General features: G+C 46.2%; 1 protein-coding gene across 1 annotated transcript in view; it reads right to left on the bottom strand.

Moving 5' to 3' along the window:
- Positions 1 to 18,913, bottom strand: part of LOC144151607 (cell adhesion molecule Dscam1-like) — a 54,602-nt gene that overhangs the window by 20,519 nt on the left and 15,170 nt on the right. Inside the window, exons 3-6 of the mRNA XM_077682718.1 lie at positions 11,448 to 11,567; positions 9,493 to 9,660; positions 8,283 to 8,430; positions 1,479 to 1,627 (exon numbers count right to left, since the gene is read on the bottom strand). Of these exons, the coding sequence (XP_077538844.1) occupies positions 1,479 to 1,627; positions 8,283 to 8,430; positions 9,493 to 9,660; positions 11,448 to 11,567 (585 nt within the window). The remainder of the gene's footprint in view (positions 1 to 1,478; positions 1,628 to 8,282; positions 8,431 to 9,492; positions 9,661 to 11,447; positions 11,568 to 18,913) is intronic.

The following is an 18,913-nucleotide window of genomic DNA, read 5'->3' on the forward strand; positions in this document are numbered from 1 at the left end:
ATTTTGCTGAAACATCTCATTTATTAGCTATAAACATTGATGAAAAAAATGTGAATGTTTATTCCCGGCTCCACAGTGTTTTATTCAGTCAGATTAGTGATGTCGCAAACAGTAAAAAAGACGTGCCGGAACGCTTTAAAGAGCGTTTGACCATGAAGAACGACATAGTTGTTCATAAGTTACGAACAATGTATTTAGGAACTCATAGTAAGTGGATTCATCTTATTGCTGCGTGAATTCACTGCGAGTGTGCCTACGATGAGGTTTTACGTGAAGTCATGAGAACTCTCAATGAATTCATAAAAAAAAGTGCTGCCTTGTTTGCTGATTTCTAGAGTATGATACCCCATTTTGTTCATGACAAAACAAGTATACGGTTGGGAAAGGTAGAATTTTTTTGTTAATAATCTAATAATAATTATTATTAAAAAAAAGTAAGGTTCATGTATACTGCGAGCACCCTGTGTTAAGAAGGCTGATTAAAGCGGAGAGGGGTTTGTACGCTGTGATATGTATCTTCACCTGAAAAAAAAAAAAGAAAGAAACGCTTCTTTAATTGTTGTTGAAGGATTCCACGTCGAAATAGACTGAAGGTGGCTATGCTCTTGTTAAATTGAAAATTTTTTCAGGACAAAAATGGCCAACAAATCACCATATTCAGGGTAATAGTATTTTATGGAGACTGTATTAGTTCACGTTTTCGGATCCATGCTACTTTAAGTGGATTTCAAATACTTTTTTGTGTAAGCTGATAGCCCGGTGACCCTTGAGGGAGTTTGGAGACATGTTTTAAATATCGTGGACTTTCATCTAAAAAGAAATTTCTCGAAAATTTTCGCAATATATACGTTCAGTGTTATCAATTTTGACCAGACAAATGCAAAACAAAACAATTACATATACTAAACCGCGGTCCCATAAACGAGACAAGAGACCGTTTTCTTGAAAAAGGGCGATGAATTCCAACTAAAATGTAACGATGGGGACATAAAACTCGTGATACATTAGACAGCATGGAATCCCCTCGGCCTAATGAGTCCTTAAGACACGCCAAACGAAAGGCATCATATTCTCTCGCGTGGAATTTTATCCCTCCATGTTTTCACCGCGGCCGCTTTTCTTTTTTCCCGCTTCCCCAAGATGTCAGAGATTAACGGCCCCGTATAGCCAGGATAGCGAGGCATTAATAATTAGGAGACGTTTCTCTAACGCCTGGCATCAAAGATTAACTCGAGGATTCACCGGGCTTGTGTTACGCATTCTCGAGAAGGGTCATATAACGTTAAGGGAGGGAATTACGCGCTCGTGCGAGCCGCATCGCACGACGACGACGACGACGCCGGTCGTTACAGCGTAAGGGCCGGGTTATAACAATTTGCCGTGGGATAGACGCGCGGGCGATTCGAGCTCGAAGGAGAAGTCTCGCGAAGAGAAGAAAAAACGCATGCGGGGGAGGAGCGGGTAATGACCTCACTTACCAAGCACGAGAAGCGATCTCGTCGCGGTGGCAGTACCGAACCTGTTCGTGACGTGGCAGGCAAATTCCCCCGTATCCGCCAGGGCGCTCTTGTGGATGAGCAGGTCCGACGCAATGCCGCCCGGGAAGGAGCGGTCGATGACGTCGTACCTGGCAAGCAGCGCGCATGGAGAACAGGTCGGGTGCTTGCTTGGCGGCGGGTGCAGCTTTCTTGACATGATTGGGGTGCGGGTGGTTAGTGCGGGCGGTAGCATGCTACTTGATAGATTAAGATACTATAATCTGCTACTAGTGTAGGATACTTAGAAGTTACTATTTTTGAACAGCGAAGGTGTTAATAAATAGCTGTTTAGCAATTAATCGATTCCGGCGTTTCACAGAGCTCCGTATAACAAGAAAAGAAATCACCGGCAGCGGCACGATTCGAACCTGTGTCTTGTAGATCAACGGAGTTAGAGTAAGTTGCCTTACCGATTCGGCTACGACCACGATTTTTTTTAACAATAACTCTATTTACACATAAATATAAAGTTATGCAGAAGATTACACATGATTCAGGAAGCACTCAGGAAGCACTCAGGAAGCACTCGGAAGCACTCGGAAAGTTCCGTCCGCCGATAACGAGACCTTCGATGTTGTTGGACGCACCAACCATGCGGCACAGTGGTTCCAGATAAAGAGTCAAAAGTAGTGGAGACATGGGATCACCGTGGCGAACCGAGCTTTGTACTATGATGGGGGTTTCTAATTGCCCATTTACGGTTATTCTCGTCGTGATTTGAGTGTAGCATATCTACATCCACTCCATCATGGTGTCTGCTACTCCGCAGTGTCTTAGGAGTGGGAACAGGAAAGGCCATTGTACCCTGTTGAATTTCTTCCTAAGGTCGAGCTGTATCACAGCCAGTGGTGCTAATCCTAGGTCTCCCGCCTCACAAGTGGCCCTTATTCAGTGCAGGCTGGAGTTTATTGTTCGGCCTATAAAACCGCAAGTCTAGTGTGGGCCTACCTCCACACCAGGGCTGTTTAGAGTCGATGAGGCAGTATCCGAACCAGGATTTTATAGTCCGACGACAACAGTGAAATCGGTCGGAAATCTGATGTACTTGGAATCAAACCCGATTGGGGTGTTTTCGGCAGTAGGACAAGGTGGCTATTTCGCATGGAAGGAGAAACTGGCTTTTATTTGCATTGTCATCGAAAACTGAAGCCAGGACCGGACTTAATTCTTTTTGAGAAGCCTGGTAAAATTATTAGACAATACCGTCTGGACCTGGGAACCTGTTTCGGTGTAGCTGCGTTTAATTACGGATCCTACCTTCGCTGCAGTTATTGGAGAGTTGATAATTTCTCTCAAATCATCCGCTTTCTTTGGGAGCTCGCTGAGAACGTCCTCGGGAACGGGGTCTAATCCTATCTGTAAATTGAACAGGCGGGAGTAGAAGTCCTCAAAAGCGCTCGCCACTTCCCGCGTTTCCCATGCGAGCTGCACGTGGTGTTAAACTTCGGTGATGTTTTTACAGGTAGCGTTCTCTCTCTCGAGCGTGCGGAAGATTTTAGAGGGCTGTGCCCCCTGCTCGACTCTCTGCTCCCTGCTGTTCTAACTCGCGGTCGTAGCCTCGCTGCTGGGATGCCTTGGCTACGACCGTGAGTTAGTACCCGAGAGACAAACGGCTTACTCACTCGGCTGTGACTGTGGGGAGAGGAATCACACCACCTGCTCGACACAGAACACGTGATAGAATGAACGTTACACCTGCGGGCGCCTAGTTTAAGAGTGCGCGTTCTGTTCGTTCGTTCTGCTTTTAAAGACGATAGTCTTTCTTGGGCTACTTAAACCAAGAAATTTTGGTCTGTCTGTATGTCTGTCTGTCTGTCTGTCTGTCTGTCCGTCTGTCCGTCTGTTTGTGACTCGATTCAGCCACCCGGCCAAAGTAAAATTAGTATTGCGCAATAGTCTTATATACTCACAGCCAAATGTAAACGTCTAAGCCCGGTTTATATGTTCATACTTGTCAACTTTGTTGAACAAGAACAAGACTTTACGCAAATATAAGACAGGAAATTAGTACACAAGAGATATTTACAGTGTTCCTTTATTAAAAAATTCATGGATGCTTGGTTTTTCGATAGGAAATGATATTCTACTTCTACTGCAGAAAACCGACGCCTCCTGGCGGCATATGAAAAATCACGCGGCAACAGCAACGAAAGGTTCCACTAGCTAGGTTCCACGTTCTGCTTGGAACGCACGTGGAGCACGGCCACGCGGTTCTATAAACCTTGTAGTCGGCCGCCTCCATTCACGCGTGTCTCCGCCGTACTGCAGCGCTGGCATCGAGGAACCCGGCCTGTAGCAGTGGAACGCGGTAAATTTAAATCGCATTGCGCAAACCTTTAGTGTGTTTACCTTAGAATGAGCGCGACGGTACAGAAACAGCATGAGAGGTGAGCGGGAAAGCAAAGGGGGGCATTTTTTTTCGCAAATGTCTACAAAGACTATCGTCTTTTGACGACATTTGCAACGAAAGGAGCAGATACGCGGCCACTTTTTTTCTTAACTGCGGCTACATCCCGGAGAGTAACTATGGTAGTAACTTGGCCTAGTTGGTGCTGCATCATATGGGGAAAACACAGCGATAAACAAGGACCAAGAAAAGGAAGAATACACCGACACAAGCTTAGTGGACGCGCTTGCACATTGGACATTTGTTTGCGTTTTTACGGTGTTTTCTTCACTTACGTGGTCTGACGTCATTCTATTTCTTCTCTTTAGATTGCCTGGGGCAATAAAGAGTGCTCAGTTGATAGTCAGAGCTCGTGTCTGTGTATGCTTCTCTTTTCTTGGTCCTTGTTTAGAGCTGTTTTTTCACCATATGAATCCGACGAGAAACCCCTGTATTGCCTTTTACCGGATTGCTAATATTACCAAGTACTATGTCGCTGAAATGCATTTTCGCCTCGCTTTGTGAAAGGGTTTCCGTAGCAGGAATTTCATTCGTGCTGGCTCCGGTGTTGATTGGTGTAGTGATGTCAAATATGCCATGGGCTGACTGTCGCCTTACACATGCCACTTTGGCAGCTGCTACTAAGCACCCACGTAAACCACAGACACACAGACCCACGGCTAACGTAAAAATGCGGGGTAACATTCTAATAAATTTGAAAAAAAAATGTCATAGTGTATGGTTTAATGTAACAGCAATGAAAGCATGACATAAGACCGTGACACTAAAATGGAGGTATGTGGACCTCAAGGTGTCTGTGAGGGAACTTGGGGTCCATGAGTCTCTCCGCGACACTCCCCATTTCTCCCGTGTAGCCAGATCTTGCCGCCAACACAGAAATGTTGTCTTTGCCGCATGACAAGAGAGAGAGAGAGAGCGATCTTTAATGAAGTCTGGCGATGTTAGCTGGGCTAAAATACCTAACTTGCTGCAGTTGATGACGTGATGAAAGTACGTTTAAAGGAGCCACGAAGAAGAAATACAAGTTTGGTTCATTAGAAAGACGGCTTTGTTTCGATAGCAATTATACCAATTTTATCGCAAACTTCGAAAAAATAATGGAGATATTAAAGAAAACATTTGAAGTAGTGGCGACTGCCTAGTCACTGGGGCTATTCTAGGTATAGTTTCGGACTCGCCGCGATAGTACGCGGGTAGTCCAAGGAATCCCCACGCCATAGAGATGCATGAAAAAAAAATGAACTGACCATTACGATACTCCTAACGCGAAATTTGGGCGCAGCACGAGCTGCAGTCTTCTCGGTCACGGCGCATATCTACTTTGTCGCAGGGAGTGATCGCCTGATCAGCGGACGCATGGCGGCGCGCTAATCTGCTGCTATCTCTCAGCGCGTCGCCACCGCCGGCCAACGTGTTGTTGCAAATCATGCTTGAACCTCCCGAGCAAATGATTGATTGATTGATTGATTGATTGCAGGGTTTAACGCGCCGACGCAACGCAGGCGATGAGGCGCACCGTAGTGGAGGGCTCCGGATTAATTTTGACCACCTGGGGATCTTTAACGTGCGCCGAAATCTCGTACACACGGGCGTTTTTGCTTTCCGCCTCTATCAGAAAAGCGGCCACCGCGGCCGGGAATTGAACCCGCGACCTCGTGCTCAGCAGCGCAACGCCTTAGCCACTGAGCCACCGGGGCGGGTCCCGAGCAAATGTCACTTGGTTCCGATTAGCCACGCACCGTAAAGCAGAGACCATGTTGTTGCATATCGTGTTGGAACCATAGGGTTTCTTAGTAAGTATACTAGAGAGTAAACTGCGCCTGGTAATCCATATCGTCGTGGGGGTTTATGGGAAGACCCCCAGTTTTGGCTTGGGCTTGACATGACATTTGAATTCATAAGCGGTTTTTGGGATTTACTTTCTTCACTATGCATTAACACGTCTACGAGCTACGAGGAAGCCTAAATCCTCCCTGTTCTGTGGTATCCGTCTCAGGCGTGTTCGGTGAAACAGCCGGCAGTGCGTGATCGTAGTTGACGTTGGTCATGCCGCAGTCGAAGGACGTATGACTGAGCGGGTAATATGACGCCGCGAAAGTTGTAGCTGACGAAAAAAAGAAACAAAACGTACTTCGACAAAGACAAGATACGACAGATACGGGCGCCTGTATCCGTCCTATCTTGTCATCGTTCACGACTGTTTAACGCCATGCTTTCTTTTTTCTTGTTAAACTGTGGCTGACGCTCGGTGCATCGGTTCATACGAAGGCGACGTTTTCATAGGCACGCTCAAAAAACTTCCCAAACTCTTCAAATAACTCATTATTTGAAATAATGGTAAAATAATAAAATAAGAGTCTCAAATGAGTTTCTCGCCAAAATAATAACATTGTTCGTAACTACCACCTTGGACTGCAGAATATCAGGCACATCCGTTCCTGCAAAAATACGCTTTACTTTCTTTTTCGTCAATTTTAAAACAGCCTGTTTTAATTTTCCCCTTTCATAATTGCACACTATTCTTCCCACTTTTCTGGCGCTTTGTTTAAATTTGCGTTCACTGAAACGTTTCAATCCAAGCCAGTGATGAAACTAAGGCGAGCGCATGATGTAATGGCGGTCCATGACGACACAGACAGCCTTGATGTGAGCCGCGTAGACGCCAGCGCCAGGTTCCTCTCTAGTGTATATTCTAAGAAACTCTATAATTGAAACCTCCCGCGTAAATGTCACGTGGTTTGGATTAGCGGCCAACGGAACAGCGTCTGGGGAGGGGGAGGGTGGGAAGGGCGCTCTTTGGCGGCGGCACATGACACAAGAGTGAGGGGGAGGCAGTGTGAGAGCCATGGCCGCGCGTGCCGCCCTCTTCCTCGCAGTTCGCCTACGCTCCTCTCCGTTTTCTTTCTGCCGACACTGCTGTGTTCGATCATACGGTTACGCGGACGCCTGCGCCGCGAATCCCGGGTAACGGCTGCCAGAGGGCTGCGCCCTAAAAAACGAGTACCGGACTGCTTCTTGGGGAGTCCGCGGTGCGTAAATCAAAGAGCCCCACTTTGTGGCAACTTTTATGTGACGTCACAGATTATTTTTTTTGTAATAGGATGTTTCCGAACTAAGCCATCGCTAAGAGACATTACTGGAATTCTGTCATGCAGTTAACACATTGAAACTTACGTTTTTACTACTCGCCCATATGACGTCACTCCTGCCCATAATACGTTGCGGTAGCGCTAAATTTGACAATTTTTTAGATACTTCATGTGTTTTTTTTTTTGTTAAAAACGTCTTTCGTAGCTAGAATGGAGCTGCGTTAGGTACTGAAACCTGGTTATTTTAAATTAAAAAAAAAAAGTTCTACTTTGTCTTCATGCCCCTATTTTAAGCTCCCCGCGAAGTAGGCGCCTAAATTTTTTTCTTTCGGAACATTGCCATTTTGTGACAAAGCCAAAAACACTGGAGGTGGACATAAAAATTATAGTCGTGGTCGGCTTCATCTGCGAAAGCAAATTGTTTGACATTGTGATGCGTATTGACATACTTCATCATGGTATCTGCCATCACTTCTGAAAGCGCAGAACGGGTCCCCGACGCTCTCATAGTTGAGAAACGCTCACTTAGAATGTACCAAGAAAATAAAAGCAGATGCTCACTTCTCGCTACCAATTTGTAGGTTACAATTCATTTACTAACAAGTTTTTTACTCGCGCATGCGTAAAAATACTTGTGAATGTGAAATCTTCAAGTTCTAGTTTAAGACGTTTTAAAGTATTATGGTCTTTAAAGCGCGCCGTAGAAGTAGTATTTCTTTGGCTTTTTCTCACGCGTCATCTTTCTTTGAGAAACGTAGCCACTGAATGCTCGCTTCAAATGTTTCCGCAAACGCGTTTCGAACAAGGCAAATAATCCCGCACAATCGTGAGAATTCGTTTCTACCGATACCGCACCTGAATATTGCTTTTTTACGAACACCGTAAGCCTGATACGTAATAACGCTGCAAAGCTTATAATCCCATCCCCGTGCTTATATACGAGGGCAAACGAAACCCTATTCTGCCTCGTCACGTACACTGGCACACGTGAAGCCACCACAGTGCTTCCCAGGGCGTTTCAAACGGTACTGGCGGTGAGAACAGGAATACGTGCGCTTTTGATATTCGGTAACTCCATGAATACAAATGGCAACACGAAAACTGTGGCGAGAGAAGATTGCTGCAACTATACGAGACCTTTGAGCTGTGTGAGTTGATGGTGGATATTTCGTGACCTCTTTAATTTAGCCACACTGTGGCTGCGCCAATTGATCACATAGAAAGGAAAAAAAAGAAGGTTCAGCTTACCTTTCCTTGAGAGACCTTTCGATAGACTTTTCGTCCTTTACCCAGCCTATTCTCAGCGGCTCCTCGCCGGACGCTCCGCAGTGAAGCGTCACAATGTTCCCCAGGCGCACTTTGATGGTTTCGTGTTGCTTCCGTATTAAAGGGGGCACTGCGTTGAATAAAATACTCTCTCACACAAAAATTGATTACCAGCTAAATAAGTTTTGGATGAAAAGGTATGAATGAACGATTCCTCAACTATTTTCAAGTGCCTCGGCGCGTCTTATTCGCTATGAGAAATAACACTTTATATACCAATCACGACAGTTCAAGTCGGAAACGAATGAGAATAATATCTTGTTTGAGGTGGCACCTCTCTAGTCATAACTAATACTTCGTGGAATGCAATAAATTGCTAATATCTGAAGCCTGAAACCTTTTTCTCCACCCAACCTAGCATCTGCATAAAAAAACGCCCTAAGGAGAAAAAGAAGAGTAGACTGGCGAAAATTCATTGGTGGGCAACTTTAAATTTTTCAGCCATTGAAGTACAGATGAGGTTGTGCTACATCTTCATTAGGCGTTATTTAGATTAGAGCAGAGAGAAAAGATAGAGCGAGTGAAGCGAGCGAACGAAAGAGAAAGAAAGAGAGATCTTTAATAAAGCTGGGGGTGTTAGCTGAGCATTAGAGCCCAGCCTGTTACGCCATAGGAACAACAACAAAATTGGTATACAAAAGAAGAAGCAGTTTTCAAGCAACCAGCGGTAAAGCAAAAAAGCCACGGAACGTCGAAGTTAGACGTACGCTAATGCTACAGCTTTGACTGCCAGATATGTCGTTTACAGGGCACGAACTGACGGCGATGTCGTTTCAGCTGTCGCTGTTATGCAAAGGACGTTTTTCTTGCTTTTCTTTGCACCTTCACCTCATCCGCCAGTAGCACCGAACCTAGTACACAAGCAACATTCTCGGCGCATCCTTTTCTATCTCGTACTCTGGATGCAGATCAGAACGACGCGTGTCTTGACATCAGAGCGACATAGCGTAAACGAACGAGAGAATGAACACGGCGCCAGCGGGAGCGACGTTCGCTTCGCCATCAATGTCTAGCGGCCGCTAATGAGCGTGTCGTTCCTGGGCGCACAGGCGCCCTGACATGTGTCGCCAAACCGGAAGGGCTGCCCGCTCTCGCGACAAGAGTAATTGGTTTGAATCGGGAGCAAACTTACCACTTACTGTGAGATTGATGGTCTTGGTTATCAGAGTTCCGACGCCGTTTTCCACGTCGCACCGGTACAGACCGGAGTCCGACGTTCGCACGCCGGCGATAACCAGACTACCGTTGGCAAGGACACTTATGTGGCTGTCTTTGTTCCCGAGTAGTGTCTCAGAAGGGTCTGAAAAATGGAATATGTGCACACAGTGGTTGGTAACGGCAGACATTCATGCTAGACATGCTGCACGACGCAGCTTTTATAGTTTCCAGGTATTATGACTCTTTGAATAATTTATGCTTAGGACCTGCTTGCGCGGCGGCTGTGAATCAATTAGTTATTTGTGCTAAGTACTTTAACTGATTTATTTGCGTGCCAAATGCTTTGATTTATTTCTGTACTACGTACTTTGAAGTTATTTGTGCTAAGTACTTTGGCTGAATTTACGCTCTATTTTTATTAACGCAGTGAAACCTATGAATCAAAACTTTACCACAGTAACAAAACGAGCAATTTTCGCAAGTTAATTTCTAGGCGTCTGAAGGCGGAGACTGCGCAAATCAAGTTGCAACAGCCGCGACGGTTATTGAAGCGGGCTTCTAATAGATGCTTGCTACGTGAGTTATTTTTAGTATTTGCCAAAACCTACACCAACTGAATGAAAAAAGGCTATGTACCCATGGGAATACTCCCATGCTGTCTTAGAAAACAGTTGCTATGAGCATATTAACAAATGTGCTGACTTTCCAGACAAACGCCAGCTAATGTTCCTGAAAAGATACCAAAAATATAGCACTAACACTGGCTACTCACCAAACACGAATAAAACATTAGAGAATATTGCTGCCCGCATATATTTCGTACGCAAACACTTTTTTGTACGCAATGCCTTGTTTTCCCCACTGCTCAAGGCGGCATATTCAAAAAGAGCAAACACCAGCATTCGGCGCTCCCCCGTGGCTTGGTCCCTACTTTATTTCTTTTTGTTCCCGTGTTCAAAGAGAACCGCGCCGCCGGTATTTCTCGCAGTCACATCGGTGTTTGCTCAGGCGTGCGTACACACGCGACGCAGATCGAACCGTTTAGGAGTGCACCCAGATCAATAACGGGAGCCCATAAGGCGTCCTTCCGGAGCATAACAGCGCTGCAAGCCCGAGACTCCTCCGGCTGAAGCAGTGGCGACGGCGGCAGTTCGAGCGAGTGCATCAGCTGGAAGAAACGACGCTCATTTTCCTGCGCTACCGACCGGTCTCAGCGGCCATCTATGAAGTCATAAAACAGGCTTATGGCTGACCCTTCGGCGTGTCGACGGTGCTCAGCGCGCCGAACGACACACACAAACGGCCAGACAAGCCATCCGCCCGCATGCTTTATCCGGAATCCGGCGCTCTGAACTGTTCACGCACACGCGTTACTCACACAGAAGTATTTCCACACAGAAGCACATACGTCCTATTAGGAGTCCCGGACGTACTCATGACCGGAGACAGCGAAGTGGCAGAGACAAGGCCTCACGCACGTACGCCCGGCATCTGGTGCGTACTTATATAGAAGAGTGCGGAGAAGGGTAGGGAGAATGAGCAGAGTAGAGACAAAGAAGCCACTCAATAGCAATGAGAAAGAAACAACCCAAGAAACTGAAGGGGGGGGGGGGGGGATGGCAGGCGTAAGGAGGACACAGGGCCGGCACATTCGGGAAACAAAGCACGGAGAGAAAGAGAGGGGCGCGGGAGGCTGGCAAGAGAATGCCGGAGAAGAACACAAAAGGCCCGTCCAACGCTGAGCAGATACGCGCGGAGAAAATTGGGACAAGTGAATCGGGTTGGAGGCTGCAGGCCAATAGACTCCGCGGCTGTGTTCGCAACGGAGCACGGAGCAGGGAAGCGGAGGGATGGAGAAAGGGAAGCTGGGGAGGAGGAGGCGGGGAGAGAGATGAAGGAGGCGGAAGAGGAGGGAGCGGCGGGAATTACATTGGCTGCGTGTCCATTTGGTCACGGGCGTCGGGTGTCCCAGGGCTGAGCAGTCGACGGTCAACGAGCTGCCGACGACAGCTGCCTGGTCCCCGGGCATGTGCAGCCAAGTGGGCGGAACTGCGCACGGGTACAAACAGTTGCTTGTCGGCGGAAACTGCGAGGAGGCGTAGTTGCTAGTTCGGGTGTGTCAATATTGCAACTTCTAACGGCGCGATAAAAAAAGGATGAAGGGGGACAAGCAGTAGCCTAGCGTGTTGGCGCCGTGGATGCCAGATTGGAAGCCGTCGTCTGATGTTTGATTGTCGCTGAAAAAAGTTTCAGGAGTAAATTGAATCTCTAAATTCTGAGTTGCAACTCTACTGTTTTGCCCGATGCGAAATCCATGATATATATATATATATATATATATATATATATATATATATATATATATATATATATATATATATGATATTTTTGTGGCACTGGCAACGCATAGATATACCGCGTAGACAATCGACACACACACACATACACAAGGCGAAACTGGTGTACAGACAAAATATTAGAACTGTTCCTGACTTGCGATTGTGTTGTCGCAATCATCGGCCAATATCAACTCAGTGGATGTCTTTTCGATCTATGTATTATTAAAAAAATTTAATGCGGAATTTAGTGTTCTCTTTTTTTGGCGGGAAGACGATAACCTGCTGCGTAACATATCCTATAGTGGTCGATTACTTATCCTCTATACGTTTGGTATCGGATATATTTATTTTCTCATGCTGTTGACTTTCCATGCGCCCTACTAGCTCCAAAGTAACACACGTACACCAACATTATTTTTATTTTTCTAGAAAGATCTACGGAAGGCGAGTAATATATTTCATAAAGGGGGAGTTCTTGTCGGCTTTCTTTTTTTTGTTTGACGTTAGTGTACTGGTGCTGTAATTTGTATGTGAGCAGTTAAAACAAAATGCACACTTTTCTGTTTAAAAATAGTACCCTCATACCCAGATTGCCAAGAGTCAACCAAACCACTACCTTTCAGACGAGGTAACTCGACTATGTAAATCAGCGTCGTTAGAATGTCATTTAACTACAAAGCGCATATTGTCACAATGTGAACAAAACGTGTCAGCCCTTGGCCCGTTTTATTAAGAAGAGCAGGCGCCTTTACGTCTTCTTGAGTCATGCATTCTATTGCAGTGAGGCATACATGTTTGCGTGCAATATTCAGATCGTTTTTCGAGTTTCTCCATTCGTAAAGGTTGCACTCTCGGAAACACTGGTTGATTATTCTGTGCTTATTTAAAGACCTACGGAGGTTTCTTGTTGCTGTCAGAGGGAGCACTCGCCAGTTATTTTTCTGAGCTCAGGCCAACCAGAACGTACCCTCAGCAAGGAACCGACCCCTAGTCCTGCATGGAGGACGGAAAATCTTCGTCGTTTCTTCACCCATTACAGGCAAACGGCCCTCAGCCTATGATAGCCTGCAAAAATGACTGGCATTTATACAAGGCACACCCAGGAGTCATGGGCGTGCACTGTTGTGGGGGCAGTGTGTACGTGTGTGTAACGGCTGTGTGCACCCCCCGCACTTGCGGGAGCATTAAGAAAGCCCACCAACGAGGAAATGAACATAAAGCGGTCACAAGAGAGAGAGAGAGAGAGAGAGAGAGAGAGAGAGAGAGCGGGGAGAGAGATAGATAGAGAGGGAAAAAGCGTATATATATATATATATATATATATATATATATATATATATATATATATATATATATATATATATATATATATGTAGCGAATCAGAATAGGCAATGAGGGGCTCGTTGAAAATAACACAGAAATAAGGGTTGGCAGTCGAGGAAACCTCGGAAAGCAAAGGGGAGGTTGTGGTAGGTCATTGAAACAGATAAAGAATTTGGAAAGAAAGAAAGAAAGTGAAGAAAAAATGCCCGCCAGGTGGGATCCGAACCCACGACCTCCAGAATACCGGTCTGGTGCGATAACCACTACGCTACCGGCGGGGCGATTTTCCCCTTCACTTTCTGGGCTATTTATGTTAGGTATTTTTGTTTCCTGTGCTCGGGGGTGGTAGCCAGCGCCATTCGGACTACTCGGGGTGAAGGGGACCTTCTTTTTAACCCCCGGGTCGTGACTCGAGTTCGGATCCCACCTGGCGGGCATTTTTTCTTCACTTTCTTTCTTTCTTTCCAAATTCTTAATCTGTTTCAATCATCTACCACATCCTCCCCTTTGCTTTCCGAGGTTTCCTCGACTGCCAACCCTTATTTCTGTGTTATTTTCAACGAGCCCCTCATTTCCTATTCTGATTCGCTACATGCATAGCGAGGGCCTCTGTTCTGGCAGTCTTGGTGCCATAGGAAGCTTAAGAGGGTTCAAAGCTGGTCGACCACTCTGGACATGTCGTAGACACTCGAGTCACGACCCGGGGGTTAAAAAGAAGGTCCCCTTCACCCCGAGTAGTCCGAATGGCGCTGGCTACCACCCCCAAGCACAGGAAACAAAAATACCTAACATAAATAGCCCAGAAAGTGAAGGGGAAAATCGCCCCTCCGGTAGCGTAGTGGTTATCGCACCAGAGCGGTATTCTGGAGGTCGTGGGTTCGGATCCCACCTGGCGGGCATTTTTTCTTCACTTTCTTTCTTTCTTTCCAAATTCTTAATCTGTTTCAATCATCTACCACATCCTCCCCTTTGCTTTCCGAGGTTTCCTCGACTGCCAACCCTTATTTCTGTATATATATATATATATATATATATATATATATATATATATATATATATATAGTAAAAAATGGGTATAGCTTCTAACAAAACTGTTTATTGGTCGACGTTTCGATCGGATGCCGATCTGCCGCTTGAGAAAGATCGGCATCCGATCGAAACGTCGACCAATATACAGTTTTGTTAGAAGCTATACCCATCTTTTACTATTTGCTACGGCAACCAAAGACAGCCCTTCTCGCAATCAAAGTATATATATATATATATATATATATATATATATATATATATATATATATATATATATATATATATATATATATATATATATATATATATAGACAGAGAGAGAGAGAGAGAGAGAGATCGAGAGAGGTCTTTGGAGATATGGGAAGTGCTTTAGGGCTGTCAAGAAAAGGAATTAAAGGATGGCGGTAAGATGAAGTGGGCTCTTGAATGGAGAGGATCTTCATCATTTCGGGGGTCTTCTGGGAGGAGTCAGAGTCATATTGGGATTGCGTCGGGCTTGAGGACATAACGCGTCCTTTTGAACTGCTTGTGCTAGAGCGCTTGATCGACCCAACTGTGAAAAAAAGGTATAGGCGGGAGTGTCCACAACGGCAGTATTAATGAGTGCCGTAGGATTGCTGGGAGGGGGATTAAATAGCGATAAAGGGTAAATTTTGGGCAGAACGAAGTTAGGGGATTTGGATCAGTTTGAGAGGGGAGGACACCGTTGGAAGCGGAGGTGATTGCACAAGGAGCGTACCATTTGTGTAGGTGGTTTTAGGTGTGGGACTGGGATAACGCAGGCACTTGCAAATGCACGCTTCAGTGGCTCAAAGGAGTTTGAGTTGAGAGGCGAGATACCATGTTTCGGGAGATTCTTGGGAGATGTTTTTCCTTCTTGTAATGATATATCAGCACAGCTACAAGTGATGAAACGTCGAAGGCAACTTGTCGGCATGGTGGAAAGCAGCGGAGATATGGGAACCCAAATTCTCTTTTGCAACCGCATAAGCTGCCCAAATTCCCAGTGAAGAGGTCCCTCACCCGCATGGTCACGTTACCAGCAAATGCGGGTGTCCTAGGAGTTTCGGTTGGGTGTGGTTACCTGACCAATGATCGGTTATCGGGGGTAGTGGTTTTAATGATTTGTGTAGAAGCTTGGCTCCTTAAATTCTGAAAACTTTTTTTAGTATTTATTTCGTCATACACCACATAATTTCTTATTTTAGTCTCCTTGTAATTTTTGTGGAGGATTTCTACAAGCAGGTACCGCGGGGAACATATATGTACGCATGCACAGAACGCTATTTTCTTTCCCTTTGATGGCAGTACACGGACAACTAAAATAATTCCAAAAGGGCGTATGACTACGGCCTGAAAAGACCTTCCGCCATGGAAGAGAAAACAAATAATACGAAGTCGGTTGAGGTCTTCTCGTTCTTTACAGCTTTCGCCGACTTTACACACCGTCCTGGCTCTTCTTCAAACTTTGTCGGACCACTGCGAACGTGTGGTATTTCGGCGCATATGAGTGCGAAATAGCCGGGCATCGTGTTTTGTTTACGTTCTTCCGAGTAACACGCAATGCGCGCCTAGTTTCGCCTCCATGGAATGCATCTCGCGCCAGCGGCCGGCGCGGCTAACGCAATTTACGCCGGGCTTTCTGAGATTGCGGCAGCGCACGCGTTGGGCTTTCGGACGGGAGAGCAGGCAGCGACGGGCCAGCTGTCTGGCCGGCTGTACAGCATTGCTCTTCGCAAGTGCGCGCTTGCACTTTCGCTGGGATTTCTTCCTCTGCTGTGCTGCTTCCTTCGGGCCGAGCCCCATCTCCTTAAGTGCTGCAGGGAGCGGCCGGAAGAGGAGCGGCAGCGGCGGGTTTGCCATGTTGATTTGAAGGGCGCTCCGCCTCTTGATTGCGAACTTCGCGCGCTCTCTTCGTGATTTTATCGCGATTTCGCTCGAGTTTCGGGAGGACTTGATGAAGCGATTTACCGGGTGCGCATAGGGAGGGGTGAAGGAAGGCGAAGCCGAATTGTTATGTTTGCATTTATTTCGTAGCTTCAAAGCGCAGTGGATGAGGAGCGAGTTCGAGCTGTATGCGGGAAGCTATTTTAGCATCCCGGAATTAGTCTAGCAAGGCACGGTTACCATGAACTTTGAGCCACCGATGGTAGTGAGTGACTTGAATGACTGAATTTATGAAACAACTTCTTTTTGCAGGCTCGAAGTAGAAATAAATGCCGAAGCATATCTTCAAACAGTGAAGCAATCGTGGCTGTTGCAAGGAAGGGGAGAACGAAGGGGGAATGTGTCGAGAGGACGAAGACGTCCCATCGTGTGAGCAATGCCAAGTAAAAGATGGGCTCACCCGTCTCAAGTTTGACGGGGGATGTGCCCATACGTGTCTATTAAGGGGATTGAAGAAGAAATGCCTCAAGAAATCTACACCCACTTCAAAACGAGACGTTCACAAGCCTGTCTCAAGTAGGCGAGGGGGCAGAACCGTCTCCGCAAAACTTTTCAAATGAGCTGGTATTAAGTGCGCCCTAGTATTCCACACTCGCAGCGACCACTCGCTTCCACCATAAAGTACAAAAACTGCTGACATTTGATAGCGCAATCTTTCGCCTGGAGGCTGATCAAAGCGCCCTTTTATGCGCTCGGCAAACTCTCGCCTCCGATACGAGTCGGGGAACGCCGATGCAGAGCCGCCTCTTTTTTATGTAATCTGTTCCTTAAAAGCTACAGCGCTTATTCTAATGACGCCTTTTCACGGCTCACTCGGCCAGCCAGCGGGGCTCCTTGGTCTGTGCTAAATTTACACTAGCCCAGGGGCTAATACGCGGTCCTGCTTGGAAGCCTCGCGTGGTTGAGCGCCCTTGCTTTTTATTTGTCGTTAGGCTTATCTCATGACTTCACCCTCCGTTGCGCGTCCCGATCTGGCCTCAGCGGTATGTATGGATTTTCACTTACCGCGCAGCAGCTCGGTGGCATAGATAAACCAAAGATGAACGGAGTCGGGCCGTACACAGGTAAGGAGAAGAAACGCCGAGCAAGGAACGGTTGCGATGCGAACAATCGATGTTCTTCTAAGGCATGAGCTGCTGCTTTTTGAAAACTTTTCTTTGTTGGCGCCGCCTATGTCTTGGAGGCGAAGCGCAGCCCTACTTAGGAATTCGACGCGCGTGCCTTTTTGCGTCGTTGGTTCGGGGCTATCCAAAAGGGAATAAACGAAGCAAAGTGGAAACGATCCGAATAGAAAATTAAGCTGACACGACAAGTGCGCTGTTCTGTGGGCCTGCTGATATGCGGCCTCTCCCCTCTACCCCCTCTACGCTTTTTTAACGACAAAAGCGGCTGTCTCTTTGTTAGTTTTTGTGTGTACGTATATTGGCGTTACGTGGAAGCTTCTGACGCGTCTACCAATGCCTTTGCCTGACCGTATTTGTTGTGCATCTGCGCTTTGACTCTATGCGAAAATTGTTGTTTTGTTCCCACTGCCAAGCGATGCTGAACGGGAAAAATAGCTTCAACACTGAACACATGGCACTGTCTAGCGCTTTCTGATCGTTTTCATTTGGTGCCTCTTTTTCAGTAGCACGTTCATGTGCAACTAAAGTAGAGAGGAACGAAACAGATGCTGCCAGCCCCGGCGATGTCTTCCAGCTTTCGTATTCTGGGCATGTCGCGGCTCGCCAGGAATTCCCTTCCGTTTTTTTTTTCTTTTCCGGGTGGCGAACATTGCTAGCTGGCAAGAACGGCACCGCTGGAATTTAATTATTGCACTTGGGGAACCATACTTCCTGTTCTTCTTTTTTGTGGGAAAGGTTCACAAGCAAAGCGGTACACCAGGACTAAGGGCACACTCATTATCAATAAATACTACGAGGGAAAAAAACAGCTGCAGAGGAAGGTCGTTGACCAGGCTTTTAGGAAGCAGTTACGATACAACTGAGTCTACCCTTCATCCAAACGTAACGTCTTCTAAGATGTGACCGCAATGCTTCGTAACTTTCGACCAAGGTATTGTTATTCTGTAAGTAGCCGGCATATATTGTTCATAAAAATTATTTGTCAGGCAGGTACGTCTTGTTGCCAAGAAGTAAACTTCAAATATTTGCGCTATATTTCATATCCGTGTGGTTGGACGAGCAGAGGATTGTTTGCTTGGGTGGTGTTACATCAGGTAATACTGGATGGGTTGGGTCATTGCAAGATATTTTTCAACGTCTAAAGGTTTATTAAATTAAAGAAAATGAATATTTCTTGCACTTACTCAGTTTTTTTCTGAACCAGGATGTGCTGGCCTATTAGTAATGGCAATGCATTGGCCCATTGTGATGACCTGCTAACTTCTCTGCCGTGGAGAGTAAGCCATTAATACTGTGCTCTACCGGCGCTCAGCGCGTTTGAAATTAGTTCGCCGTAATAAAACGTCTCTCTGATAACCACAAGAATCGCTTATTCATCAGATGGTTTAAAATTAGACTGAAAAATTACTCTTTTTTTTTTCCAACCGATGATATTGAGATGAGGGGTGGATGACGCAGATTGCATTTATGGGGGGAAAGGCACTATAACTGCGGCACTCTCACGGTTGTACAGTGGAATTGGATGGAAGTTAGGCAGGTAAATATGGTTTCTCAAACGCAGTGCAAGATTTATTCGTAGCAACAGACTCGCCCCAAAACAATTAATGTTGTGGAGTGCAGCCATCTTGGCAC

The sequence above is a fragment of the Haemaphysalis longicornis genome, unplaced genomic scaffold (assembly GCF_048455015.1).
Source record: "Haemaphysalis longicornis isolate Haplotype H1 unplaced genomic scaffold, Haemaphysalis longicornis Haplotype H1 scaffold_9, whole genome shotgun sequence".
Classification (NCBI taxonomy): domain Eukaryota; kingdom Metazoa; phylum Arthropoda; class Arachnida; order Ixodida; family Ixodidae; genus Haemaphysalis; species Haemaphysalis longicornis.